We start from the raw sequence: 14,109 nt of genomic DNA on the forward strand, positions 1-14,109 counted from the left end.
AGCCCGATGTTACACTGCTCAGACAGGAGAAGAATGAAATATCGTCAAACAATTGCCAGTTAGTGACCTTCGCCGTTGGGGGTGATTGTTCCATCCCTCCAGCCTGTTCCGACTGATGTTCATTTACAGTCAAGGGAGCGCTCATAGAATCGCATATGCGCTCAACCTTGGCAATGAAAAATTCCACAATGGAATTACACTAAACTTCGTCCAAGACTGGGGGTATCGGAATAGTATCCGCTCCTGTCAATTTTTTGACAACGGAGAAGAGAGTGCGTGGGCAATTCTGAGCTTGCGTCACAGTACTCACAGTGTAGGCAGCTCTCGCATTTTTACATTGTGAATGATATCTCTTTAGAGCCTCTTTATAAACAGTCTTCTGTGAGACCGAATAAGAGTGCCTCCATTTCCTTTCTAAAGCCTTGCATTCGGTTCGTATGACCTTCAAGTCAGGAGAAAACCAAGGTGCCGGGGAGCGTTGTGTCCTGGAATGTTTCGGGGTTAAAGGAAGGAGAGTGGTTACAGCATTGGTAAGCCAATGTGATACAACCGTATTCAATTCCGTGACTGAAGCATCACTGTCTTCAGGACAGGTATTCAAGAGGTGCTGGTTAAACTTTGTATTATCAAGTTTACCCCACCGATGGATTAATTCACCCTTACCGCAGCCACTCTTAACTAAGTTCTTAGTGTGGAGTAAGGAGAAGTGGACAGCAAAATGGTCGGACCATTCCAGCGGGCGGGCACTCTGTGAACAGTCAAACGGAAGATTGGAAAGAATGGGATCCAGTTGGTGTCCAGCAGAGTGAGTGGGTCCAGAATTACGCAACAAAAGGTTGAGAGTCTCCAGATCCGATAGAAAACGCTTGCTGGTAGTACACAAGGGATCTTCTAAATGCAAATTGAGATCACCAAGAATGGTGAAATTTGCTGCCCTGAGAAGTAGGGGAGCTATGATCTCAGCGAATGAAGATATCCAAGTGAGAGAATTGCCAGGGGGGCGATAAACCAAGAGGCCCGATAGGGTAAACTGGGGATTAATTGCTAGTTTGAATAAAGCAGTTTCACTTCCGGGCAGGGAAAAGGATTCAAGCCTGCAAGTATAGGTTGACTTGAAAATTATCGCAATACCCCCTTCCCCCCCCCCCCCCCCCCCCCCCCTTTTCCGGAAGCTCTGTCCAACCTCACTATGACATAATTGGGGGGGAATTGCGGTGGCAATATCAGGACCAGAGCTTTCATGAAGCCAAGTCTCCGTGAGAAACAAAGCGTCGGGTTGCTCGTCAGCAAGAAAGTCATAGATATTTTGTTTGTGCTTTGAGAGAGATCTGCAATTGATACTCCAGAACTGAAGTAAAGGGCAGTTAGGAGGTTTTTTATTGGTTCTCCTCCGTCTACCTCGTGAGCGGACCTGACGCATTGCCTTACAATTGGACATTTTGCCAATATGGAAGTTACAGCCAATGCATTTAAAAATTGTGGGTCGGTAGAGAGCAGGAATTACAGTTAAACTGTAAATTAGGACGTAAAGATTCTAAAACCTCAGCAGTATATGAATAGGCTACTGGTGGTAGGGGGCTAATACTGGAACTAGATGTTAGAGTCGTGGCCCCTAGGCCCGTTCTAGCGCGGACAAGCGCAGACGGACAGGACTCTGGCTGGACTCCAGCGTGAGTCCGGCGTGCCCGCTGCGCGTATCCGCTGCGCGTCATCATTGGCAGGTTTAAGTAGGGCTGTGTTAGCCCGCCTAAAGACTAGGGCGCTCACCGAAATGGCGCCGCGATATGTCCCTGCCTCCACCAAGATGGCTGAGGAAGTCTGTGGCAGTAAGTGACCCGCCCGAAATAGCGGTGAGGTAACAAATTAGAGTGCGAGTGAGCGCTATATGTGGGGATAATAAAAAGGACGATTTAAAAAATTACAAGCAATTTTTAAAAAGCGCGTCTAACGCGATCTAATTACGCTGAAAAGCGTGTCGTTTAAAGCTCAGTGCTGCGCTTGCAAACAGTACCTTTGTCCAGAGTTAGGCTCCAAAGCAGTGTACATCGAGAGAAACTGAAACAGAGAACCAGGCTCTTCTCACCTCATATCCGGCCGGGGTCATATTTATTAACACTGCACCACATGGCCCAGCACCAACAATTAGGACATAATATTACAGGGGGGACTAAACCAACACCCCAGTAGTCTGGGTTCAAATGACTTGAGCCATGACGCTCCTGTTACATCACAGGAGCGACACTACAGCTTCTAGACTCCAAAATCAGTGTACTTGGAAAAAATCTGAATAGTGAGGGCAGGCTCTTGAAGCTGTGTACACCGTAAGAAAATGAAACAGCATGGCAGGCCCTGCACCCAGCATACCTGGGGAGAGATGTGAACAGTAAATGCCAGACTATTTAACAGTATACGCTTAGATATTCAGGCACAATAGCCAAGGTGTGCAGTCAGCACACCCTGGAATAAAAAAACATTAAGGCAAATACCAGCAATAAATGTAAATTAAAAGAAACTGTAACTACAAAGTCAAGCTCTTTAAACGTTGCACCCCGGGAGAAACAGAGACAATGACTAGGCTGTACAATAAGTGCACCTTGCAAGAAATAGAAACTGCAATAGCAGGCTTTGGAATCAGTTTCCAGGAAACAGAGCAGAAATGCATGAAGCATGGTTTACAATCAGATTAACACGAGACTCTGCAATCAAGAAGACATCAGTCAAGCCCAATAGTCATTGCACCAGAGGAGAATCAACAGATGCCAGATTCCGAGGGCAGTCTGCTCTCATGGTAATGGTTTAGAAAAGGGGGTGGTGACTGGGTGAGAGTATTCTGTTTAATTCAGAGACTCTGTCCCTCACCACCCCTTGTTGTAAATACTCATGGTAATGGGGCACATTAGAAACTGTGTGGGTAGAGTCTGAGATCTGAAAAACATAATATATATAAAAACGTTGAGGCTAGCTATAGAGAATGAAACACTGAGGTCAGAGGGTGTGTGTAGTGGGGAGAAATATATATGTGAGAAAGACAGACAGAGTTAGTATGAGAGGAGAGCAAAATAATAGAAATAATGACCCCCACAGGAAGGACAAAGGGTGACAGAGAAAGCGGAACAAGAAAGAGAAAGAAATGGTGTGTGGATATGTGCTTGAGAGAGAGATAGAAGAAGTGAGAGAGAATGAGTGAATTTGAGATAGGGAGAATAGAGCGTGTCCGAATGAGAGTGACCACAGGAGAGATTAAAATAAATAGAATCAGTGCCTGGATTAGGGTCAGACAGGACAGAAGAACAGATATTGAGAAAAAAAGAGCAGCAAACAGAAAGAGAAAAAGAGAAGAGGGGAAATGGTGAGAGGAAGAGTGAAAAGAGATAGAGAGACAGAGGAAGAAGAGAGACAGTGCAAGTGCGAAAGGGAAAATCAGAGGAAAATACATGGAAACCAGGGAGAAAAGGCAAAGGAGTGAGGGAAGAAAGTGAAAACTGACTGAGAAAAAACATTTGAACTGATTTTCAACAAAGAAAAAAAGAAACCGCTTGAGAACTAAAAGGTTAGATAATGTTATAAATAAAAAAGAAAAAGACAAGAAGAAAGATGGAAGATATGAAAGAGGGAACGTTAAGGGGGGGGGACATAGATATTAGCAAAATTAGATATATCGATTGAAAGAGTGAGAAGACAGGGCAAGACGAAAGGGGGAAATTAAATGAGAGTTAGAGAGGCAAAAAGAGAGATGAATGCGTGAGAGAGGGCAGAGGAAGAAAACAGGAGAAAGAAAAAGAAAGAATGTGCGTGCACAAGAGAATAAGAAAATAAAAAGGGACTGAAGAAGACGAGAGAGAAATAAGACGAAGGAGAGCGATTGATAGGAAGAACAGAAAGAGAAAAGGAAACGAGGAAGAGAAAGAAGCATAGGAATTAGAGAGGGGCAGAGGAAAACAAGAGGCAGGAAGAGGAGGGAGGGATGGGGAGAGCAAGAAAGAGACACAAGGAGGGAGTAAGAGGAAGAGTAGGCGAGGGTGGACGAGAGATATAAGAGCGATGGAGAGGCAGAAGAGAGAGAATGCAAGAGGGGCGTCGGAAGCGTAAACAGAAAGAGTTGGGAGAAAGAAGAGATGATTGAATCAGATGAAGAACGAGGCACACAAGCAAAGGGAACAGAGACCGAGCAAGTTAAAGCTGGAGCGCAGAGGCAGGCCGGACGCCTAACGGATTCTTATCAGCCGATGAGTGATCGTGCAATCGATAAGTCACCACCAGGATCAGCGCCCCCTCCATTTCTCTTCTTTTGCTGCCCCTCTGCTCCACCGGCAACGCTAACAGGCGTAGCACCACGTGGGCCAGAGAATTTATGGCCCGGCGATTACTTAGCCAACCAGCAAAGATATTGATTTTTATTTAGGAGATTGGTTAAATATTTATTTTCACTTTGTTAAGCTCGGGAGGTCGAAGTCCGGAGAAAGCTGAACAGCTCACGCCTGCTGGAGATCGATACACGGTTCCGTGGGCTTGAAATACTTCACGATGGCTGGCAGGTAACAGCCTGGAGCGCGCCAGCAGAAGGGCCGTTGGGCGCGCGTGCGTCTCTGGAGGCAGAGGGCGGGGCGAGGTTTAAGTACGCCCACCGCCGTCACGTACGCTGCCACTGGTGTTTACAGACAAAGGTGCGCTGGAGATGGACATTTAAGGGTCATTCTCCAAATGTAAAACAAAATATAGAAAAAGAACGAACCTAATGTAGTAAAATGTGCCTGCTGCATTGAGACATTAAAACTTCACTCCAGAGTCTAATGGGGTGGGCGTCCCTTCTAGCTGAGGAGTTTAAATCCAACAGAAGCAAACAGCAGTAAGTGGTCCCGTAAGGTCTGCACCCAGGAGGCAAGTACCCAGGTTCCTTATGCAATATAGAGCTTGTGCTCCTGTACACCTGACCTTGTGCAAGATGCAGCACTCTTGAGTTGGTGTCATGGAGCAGCCTATGGGCTGTGTAGGTTCAAGCTGTGTTGGGTATTCGTGCACAGTAGACGCACCGTAGATGCTTCCCACACCTGTGCCTCCTCTGTTGCTTCTCCCGCCCACCCTACATTGCTCCCCAAACCCTCCAAGTTGCCCTCCAAACCCACACCCTCAGTTTTGCTTTCCCCACCCACACTTAAAAAAAGTTTTTGGCAAATTTTTCTTTTTAAGTGCTGATCCAACTTGGAACGGGCATCCTCTTACATCACTCCTAAAGCGTTGAAGGGCCTCCCTCTCCACATCACGGCCTTCATGTCTCTTCTTGACTTCTGCAAGAAGCTGAAGACCTGGCTTTTCAATTAAACCAACCTACCATCGGCAGGGCTTGGGCAACGCACCGGCACAGCACCAGGATATCCACGCATGTAATGTGCGGTTTAAAAATATACATAGCATAATGAGTTTTGCTTTGGAGTATGTGTGCCTGTTGGGCTCCTTCCATGGTTGAGGCTTTCCTTGGGTTCCTACCCCTAAACTGGTTATGCATGGAATTCATATAATATAGCCGACTCTGATGCAGGATTTGTACCCTGAAGCTGGTACAAAGTTTTTTTTATGTGGATCAGGTGCCATTGTACAGGTAGCATCACAGGAGAGTGTTTAGGTTTTATACCATCAACCAGGTGCTCCTGTATGCAGCGGCGGCCGGCACAGGTAAACGCAGTGGGGTGGGAGGAGGTTAGTAGACAGACGACGCAATAGGTATAATTAAATAAATAAATACCTATTCCGTCGTCTGTCTGCTTCGACCTTGCCGCACCCTGCCCTGTCCCATAGCACTTACCTGTGCCAGCCTCCACTGCAACACAGGGGGTTGGGGTGGGGAGAAGAAACAACATGAGATAGCAATGTGGAGTTTGTGGACAAGAAGCAAAAAGAAAAGAAAGCAATGAGGGGGACACGAGCGTGTGCAGCATTGAGAGAGTGGGTAGAAGCATACAGGTGATACTGAACAACACGGAGTGCAGGGGAATAGAAGTTAACGAGGCAGACATTTGGAAACTATATGCACTCTCATGACATGCTTTACCAAAAAGGAAAAGTATTGCTTGAAAGGCTTGCAGTGAAATCATAGAAGGCAGCCAATCAAAAGAGATGACAAATAGGCTATGCTCCTTGGGAGGGACAAACACAAGGCTGGAATTGAGATTGACCGGAAAAACCTCCCAAAATAATCAACAGGTTTGCTCCAAACCCCTGTATGTTTTTGGTAAACCAAAAATGTATTTTGCAAACAGACAACTGTGCTGTCAGGTAGGCGCGACCAGAAAATTAGGAACTTAACAAACATTGTTAAGAGAAAAAAAGCAAATACTGTACACCCCAAATTGTAGGGTAATATGTGTGTTCCTTTGTGTTGAAAACGTGACACCAATAGAAAGGCACACAATCGTAAGAAATTAAATAGCTAAGACCAACCACAGTCTGTAACACAAATACCACGCTATTGTTTTGGAGCATGAACAAAGGGTACTGAATCCAAGGCAAACCGTAGACAACTGCCTTGCCTGAAAGTAATTCTGATTAAGTAAACTAATGAGATGGCTAAAGAGATTTACAGATTTGGTGTGAGTTATAAATGTGATAAACTAAGCTCTAATGTAAATTATAAGGAAACTCTAATCCATCAAAAACGTCCATGACTACATAAAGGAACAAGACTGAGGTGAGCTGCAAAATACTGGAACTTTACAGCAGGGATATTTTATTTCTTATAATTTTTAATAACATCATTGTCATTATTCTTGCACCAAAAAGCCTAAATCCTTGGACTTCATATATACGAGATAGTATGGTTGCTGCTATGTAGAGTAAATGTGAAATTTGCAGTGTAAAAAAAACAAAAACATGGCAATATGGAGCTAGTAAGTGTATGCAAAACATAAGCAGGTTAATGCAAGTCACTTTAAACATGGCTGTGTAATAAAATGACAAGAGCCACATGCGTTTGTGTAATGAACTAAAGCAGTGCATAAATTAACATACTGCCATATATGTCGCCTTTCAGCTAAAGATTGTTCGTATGAGGGCAATATAGTACAAAAGAAGGGATAGCTAGTTCTTCCTATCATTGTTTTAAGAACACTTGAAATTCTCCACCATGTTCTGCCTTTCATACTTGTTCAGCGGCTGTCGGCTGTGGCAGAAAGCATAGTGATATAAAAACTCAACAGTGAAAACTTATTACAGTAGACTAGAGTAGCTACTTTATTTTATTATTACAGGTGGCTAATAATGTTACAACTAGACAGCAAAAATTAGATGCTCTTATATATATTGCAGCCTTCCACGTACTATATTTCAATAACTGCGATCGTAGGCCACATGCTGATTTCACAACAGAACAAGCATTAGTAAAGCCTGCAGGTTTCACCTTTTCAAAATCTATTGGCCTCATCAATGTTCTTGGCATGTTGCACAGCAGTTAATCTGCTGTGCAATATGGCTTAAAGTTAAAAAAGCACTATGACGCAGTCAATACTAGCAGTGTCACATTGCTTTTTAGTTACCTTGTCATAGCGCTTTTCTTTTTACTTTCAGTCCTGTTACACAGGAGCTCAACTGCTGTGCAACGTGTAAAAACACCCTGACAAAGCCAATAGATCGCGCATATATGAAACGTGTTGGCTTTGCCAATGCTTGTTTCCAATTGCAGCGCTGTTTGTACATACAAATTAGACTGATCGACAAAGACTTGATGGGGTCGCAGAAAGTAGGGGATGAGAAGAATGAACACGGCATGCTAGACTAAACTGTGCAATAAATATTGCGTGAGGGTACATGAGAGACATTATATTAGTAGACAGAAATAAATCAGAGTTTATGAACTCAATGAATTAACAGAGTACAGGAAGAGCTAGAACATGCTGTTCTCCTGATGTGTAACATACAGCCTAAAGCATTACATCGTTATTGGTTTTACACGTTTCACATTCAATTTGTCCACAGCACCGTGACTTGTATATACTTTCCACCTAGCCCCCCAGACATTTTGAAACTGGCACTGATTATATCGTTGCTTTAACGGATGCATATTTATGAAATCGTGACATTGGATTATAACATGCCACCTCCTGTTTTTCTAGATGTGCACCTTGCCCGAGAACTCCCATGCGTTGAGTCTGGCCAGCACAAACCCAGGGTAATGACTGTGTAAATAGAAGCTGGTTAGTGTGTGTCCTCTGACGAGAGAAGAAAAGTGCACACAAGGACCAGTCACATCAGTAGGTTACCATACCCCGCGGCATAGAGTGGGTCGCCAGCAGGCAAGTATCCTTTCACTTTTCTTTTACAATTTTGTGCCCCTATGGATGCCCCTATTTTGTGCCCGGGGCAACTGATCTTCTGCCCACGCTTCTTCACTGACCATACCACATGATCAAACTGAACCCCTGGTGAATTTTAATGTCCAATCACATTGCTGCCTCCACCACCACCCTAGGAAAACATGTGTGTCCAACGTTCCTGCAATAAGAATGGCGGCTGTTCGGCTCAGGCCTTGCAGGTGCAGTGCGTTCCAGAAATCTCACCAACCTAGGAGTCATACAGAGGAGATAGGAACAGAGTGCACGCCTCCAACGCATGGCGCTGGTTAATAAAAAGAGTACTAGCAGGAACTTGTAGTGGAAGAACACTGGCCACAAGGACCAGTACTTGGTCCAGGCTCCACGGCGACGGAGGCGAGGAGGAGGGGCTGACCAGCAAGGAAATGAGAGTGACGTGGGAGTCAGCCAATGCTAAGTAAAGTGACGTGGGAGCCAGCCAATGCTAAGTAAAGTGGCGTGGGAGCCAGCCAATGCTAAGTACAGTGATGTAGGAGCCAGGGTGGGAGCTAACCAATGCTAAGTAACAGTAAGTAATGGGCGGGATCTAAGCCCTTTTGAGTTTTTTTTTCAAATAAAAGAATTTTTGCAAACACAGCTCAAGCCTAAAAAGGGGCACTATTTCTAACACCTCGAACCATGTTCACTTTGAGAACAGTGTCATATTTGCAACATTAAGAATATAGTAAAAGTGCATGTGTCGAATCGTTTGAACTATCACAGAAACCACTCATTTTCAGAACATGCTCAGAAAAAGTACAGTTTTTTAAATGCTATTTTAGTCACGAACTTTTTTATAGACAATTGTCAGTTAGATACATCTATTACGATTCAACAGAGTGTATGTTTGTGCGAAATGCTTCACTGTTTCCAAGGATGCAGAGAAGCTTTACCTCCATCATGGTCAAATGCATATCTGCTGGCTAAAGGATTAAGATCAGCTGACGTAATGCAATGGAAGCCAAACTCATCAGAAACAAGCAGCTTAAAATGATGTCATGAGTGAGCAGTCTGGCTGCTGCAGAAACATGACTTACTTATGCAATCATGGATCTGCAGACATTCTTAAGGCGATGCGAAAACATAAGACAGAAACATAGATGAGGTAATGCATCGCCCTCCCGTGTATTTGCAAGGCCATCAACGTCTCAACCTACTAAGGAAACCCAACCCAAAGAAGACAGAACTCCCCTTCCTTGATACTGATGCGGCTCCCACTGCTTCCTGCGGGGGTGCCTATAGGTGCAAATAATCATAGGGCCCTAATGTGAGAGTATATGCTTTCAACTACCGAAAGGAGAGATAGCATACATGTGTCCAGAGACCAAAGTACCAGTGAAGCTGTGACCAGAGACGAGATCATCATGACTGGCCAGCTGTAGCGTCATACAATAAGTTGATATTGTGCCAAAAACAACAATTTCAGGTTGTATAAACAACAAGAGATAACCAGCCCCCAGTACGGGGTATGAGTAAAGAACAAACCAAAGAGACACCTGCCATTAACAGTGGGATACATGTGAAGAGCTACACACACGAAATGACTCTAACAAATGAACCGCAGAACCGAGCATAGTATGTAGACAGAACGCAGCGCAATGGAAATGAGGATACATCAGCACCAGAGTAGAGGCACATACTTAGGAAGAAGCAAAGCCCAAAACAAAACACTTTGAATTACACCAAGAACACCCTGCACAAGACCAACTAGCTCAATGTTGTGTTCTCCAATGATCCAAACTTGAAGAATCAAGAGATGATTTCAGAGATTCATCTAGCACAGAGTCATCATTTTTCCAGAACCATGCATGATTATCTTATACAGTCTCATTTTCTTGGCATGCTTTGACCCTTCAATGAGGTCACTGTAATTTCAGGTCTGCAGGTCTCAAAATTAAATCTTGCACCGGATCATCTACTCTTGCCTGGGCATGAGAAACTGCAGAGCTCTGATTTCCAAGCTGGCACAGAAAGGCTGAGTGCCAAGGAGCAATGGGGACCATAAACGCTCCTAAAATAAGTTAATAGCACTCAGAGCTTCACGAGTACTGAAGCCTTGCTTAGCTGGCCCACTACGAGTGAGCACCTTAATAGCCCTAACCGATTACAATTGCAGAAAATCGTACACAGGTAGCTATAGAAATGCCATAATATGATATTTATTATATGTAAAAGAACTATGATTTCTAAGAACAGTCCAAGAAATCCTTGGGGATCATGGATCATGCAATAGGTATTAAGCATCCTGAAAAATCTAACTCTCTGAATAGCAGTTCATCATCCATAGATCGAATGATGTACTAGTAATGGGACGTTTTGAGATGTGGGCCACAGGGCGGCAAGGGCATAAACCTGCTGATGTCCTTTTGTGTTTTTGACAATCCTTGAACTCTTACGTGTGTATGCTCCATTTGTTGCTGCTCACTGTGAAGGTGTTGTGGTAAGAGCAAGCATTTCCTAGGAAGGCGTCCATTAGTACAGAGGCATAGATAATACCAACTACTTTATTGAACCATTCATTCTTGGAGCCCTGATACCTGCTTCATAGAATGATTCCTTGTGTTTTTTTCATGGTGGTGGACTTGATGCCTAGACTACAGTACCAATACTGGTCCACGTCGCATGCTTAATAGCGTTGGTCCAAAAACTAAGAGACAGGACATATTTGCTTTATATCTAACCAGGACCACCAAGCCACAGTGAGATGGTTCAGCTTTATAGCTTTAGTACCAGGTGTTGTGCTGGACGCGGATCTAGTTAATGTCATCCCAGTCAAGGAAACGGCTCAGTTTGCAGACAGGTTGTACTATTTCCTGACTTTGTGTGAGTTGTTAAGTCCTTCTTTTATGGTGTTTTACCCTTCTTTTATGGTGTTTTTCCAAATTTTTTTAGAGATAGGTCTCAAGCTCTAGACTAATAGACTAACACAAATTATTAGTGGGTGTTTTATCTGAGTAGCTACACTTCTCCCAGAAGACCTTACACTATATGGATTGCTTCTTTCTGGTAACTGCCTTATGCATGTGACAAGTATAAATATTGCAATACTGTGTAGTGCACCACATGACCGTCTTCTCACATTCCAGCTCATGCTCTGAAAAGCCATCTATGTGGCATGGGCGTTGGGAAATATCTGCGTAAGCACAGATTGACTACACAATGGAGGTATGTGGAACCCCCTAAGTCTATGACGGGTCTGGAGAAATGTTGGTTTATCTTGCAACTGATTGTCAATTATCCTTTTTACCCCATAGATTTTGTGTCCGATGGTGTTTATTTTCTTTTTAAAGATCTTTTTATTTCAACATTTACTCGGTCCACCATTACATTAAAAAAGTAAAAAAGTAACGAACAGTTATGTTTTAGCGACATCAAGAGCAGGATACACAACACTGCATGCATGTGACAGCGTTCACAGTTATAGCACCTGTTGCACCAGATGGTGTTTTTTTGTACTGATAAGACCCACCTAAGTTGAGACTTGGGTCGAAACGTTGACGCTTTCTCAGGGGTTGCCCCTGAAGAACAATGTTCAGCAAGAAAGAACAATATTCAGGTTGAACTTTACAACATTTAAAATCAAGGGCACCTTTCACTTTATATATGTGTATCCTATTTTACTGACCACATCACGTATACTTTTAGGAACTGCGCCATATGCACTAGTATACATTTTTAAAGCAATTTTCAGAATAACAACCATACGTTTTTTCCCCCAATATGATTGGTCTCGACAGTATAATTTATGGGAAAAGTGTGTTGGATACAGGTTCTTAAGTGCAGAATAGGCCTGTTCAGAAATAAGGCCTGCTGAAGCCCTTTTCTAATTCCTGTATGTTACTATGTACACTGTGTTATATATGACATCCCCATCTCCATCAACTGTGCAGACTCAAAAGAGCAGAAACAGAAGAAAGCTGAGGAAATAAGTTTGACTGCTCGACCATGATACCAGAGCACAACCGAGTTTGAATCTAACTATATTTTCCGACTATTGCCTGTCCCAGAATACTGCTCATCATACACAACCTAAAGTTTCTGCTCTCACTCTCAATGTTCTATTTTCAAAAATGTGCAGTTTGGCTACTTTCCCACAAGTTAATACCTTTAGGTATTATTTCTAGTGAAGTCAAGAATAACCTTAATCTTAAATTACACAAATACATTTACATTATGTCCAATTTCATTTTCTTGGTGAAATGTTTCAGAAAATGATAAGCTCAGAGCAAAAGCCAACCGTGTCTGCAGACTTACAGATAGAAAATAGATAAAGTTGGGTGTAGGATGACTTATAAATACACAACCTGCATGTGATATGACAACAGGGTCGGACTGGCCTATAGGGAAATCAGGCAGTGCTCGTCGGGCTGGTCGGACAGTGTGTGTAGGACTTTTTTTTGGCTTGCTTGTGGGCCTATTTTATTATCTGTGGAGCCGTTTTTTTACTATCGATTGCTCTGATATTAAAACTAACATTGCCTGCAGCAAACCCAACTCCAAAGTCTTACATTCTATGCAAAATAGTTATACAGAAAGTCTTTGCAAGTTCAAAACTGCCCCAATTTGGAAACATAGGAGCTCTTACAGCTTTCTAATTCATTAACGGGGGGGGATACTTTTATTTTGGTGCCTGGGGCCTACCTTCTGTCCCAGTCACAACACAACCCTCACAAAACCCATGTGCATAAAATCTATGTGAGAGTCATGTGAATATTACCCATTTAATAATCAATATTTAATCATTTTATGTCCTAGCCGTGTCTAATGTTTACTCTATTGATTTTTATGTCACATTGTGTTTTTATTGTTGTATTTATTGCAGCCATTACATCAGATCAAAAATCAGTTAGCAGCAACAAATGGGTTAATGACAGATTTATACATTTCAAGTGGATGTGAAACTGATAGCCCCAAAAGTGTTTTAAGGACAACCAAACATGAAAATTCAAGCAACAGGTGGAAGAGGGTGCAGGAAGGTTGAGCCAAGTCATTCATCGCCTTTATTTAAAGTAAAAAAGCCACTTACCCCAGGGAGGGTCTTCTGCTCGTGTAGGGCGCTCTGGGCCTTCAGCGCGGACTCCCGGGCACAGTATGTGAGGAAGGCGCACCCTGCCAAGGAGAAAGAAGCAGAGTAAGGCCACGAGGCTGACTGCAAGAGTGCCCATACCAATACCCAACATATTCTGAAATGGCGGCTGCATTCAAGTTTTAGAGATGCCTCAGACATTATGGAAGAAAAGGGTGTGCTCGGCAGCTTCAGTCGAATGTTTTACATTGGGGTAGGGTGGTCTACAACTGGTATCCTAATGCTGGACACTAGGACGACCCACTGGATTGTTTTGTAAATAAGTTAATTATCAGGGAAAGGAGGAGGAAGGATGCAGTAGCTGAAGTGGACTGCCCATGTCAAAAAGAGATTCTGGCATTGCTATTGCATCGAGCACAATCGGAATGAGGCAATGCCTTCCAAAAGGAGAGGCAGTGAAGATAAAATGCATGTGACTCAGGAGGCACTGAGTGAACAGCCGGGAGCACATAGACAAATAGGCCGTGGTGGACCTCCTATGAAGCGTGGAGCCAGAGGCAGCAAACTAGAAAGTGCAAGTAAATTGGCGAAACACAAACTATAGTTACAAGAGGATGCAAGTCAATTGGGGCCAAGATAGGGTAGGCAACAGCAAGCTAATGGGAACTCAAACAGATATGTTAGTGAGCTGTCTTGGCAAAGTGGCAAATGCTATCTGGGCACGAGTGACGGTAAAGAGAAGAT

The 14,109-nt window shown here is 43.5% G+C and overlaps 1 protein-coding gene across 1 annotated transcript in view; it reads right to left on the minus strand.

Moving 5' to 3' along the window:
• Positions 1-14,109, minus strand: part of CELF6 (CUGBP Elav-like family member 6) — a 675,122-nt gene that overhangs the window by 501,128 nt on the left and 159,885 nt on the right. The window contains exon 2 of the mRNA XM_086959242.1: positions 13,366-13,448. Coding sequence (XP_086815368.1) covers positions 13,366-13,448 — 83 coding nt within the window. The remainder of the gene's footprint in view (positions 1-13,365; positions 13,449-14,109) is intronic.

The sequence above is a fragment of the Lissotriton vulgaris genome, chromosome 2_2 (genome assembly GCF_964263255.1).
Source record: "Lissotriton vulgaris chromosome 2_2, aLisVul1.2, whole genome shotgun sequence".
Lineage (NCBI taxonomy): Eukaryota > Metazoa > Chordata > Amphibia > Caudata > Salamandridae > Lissotriton > Lissotriton vulgaris.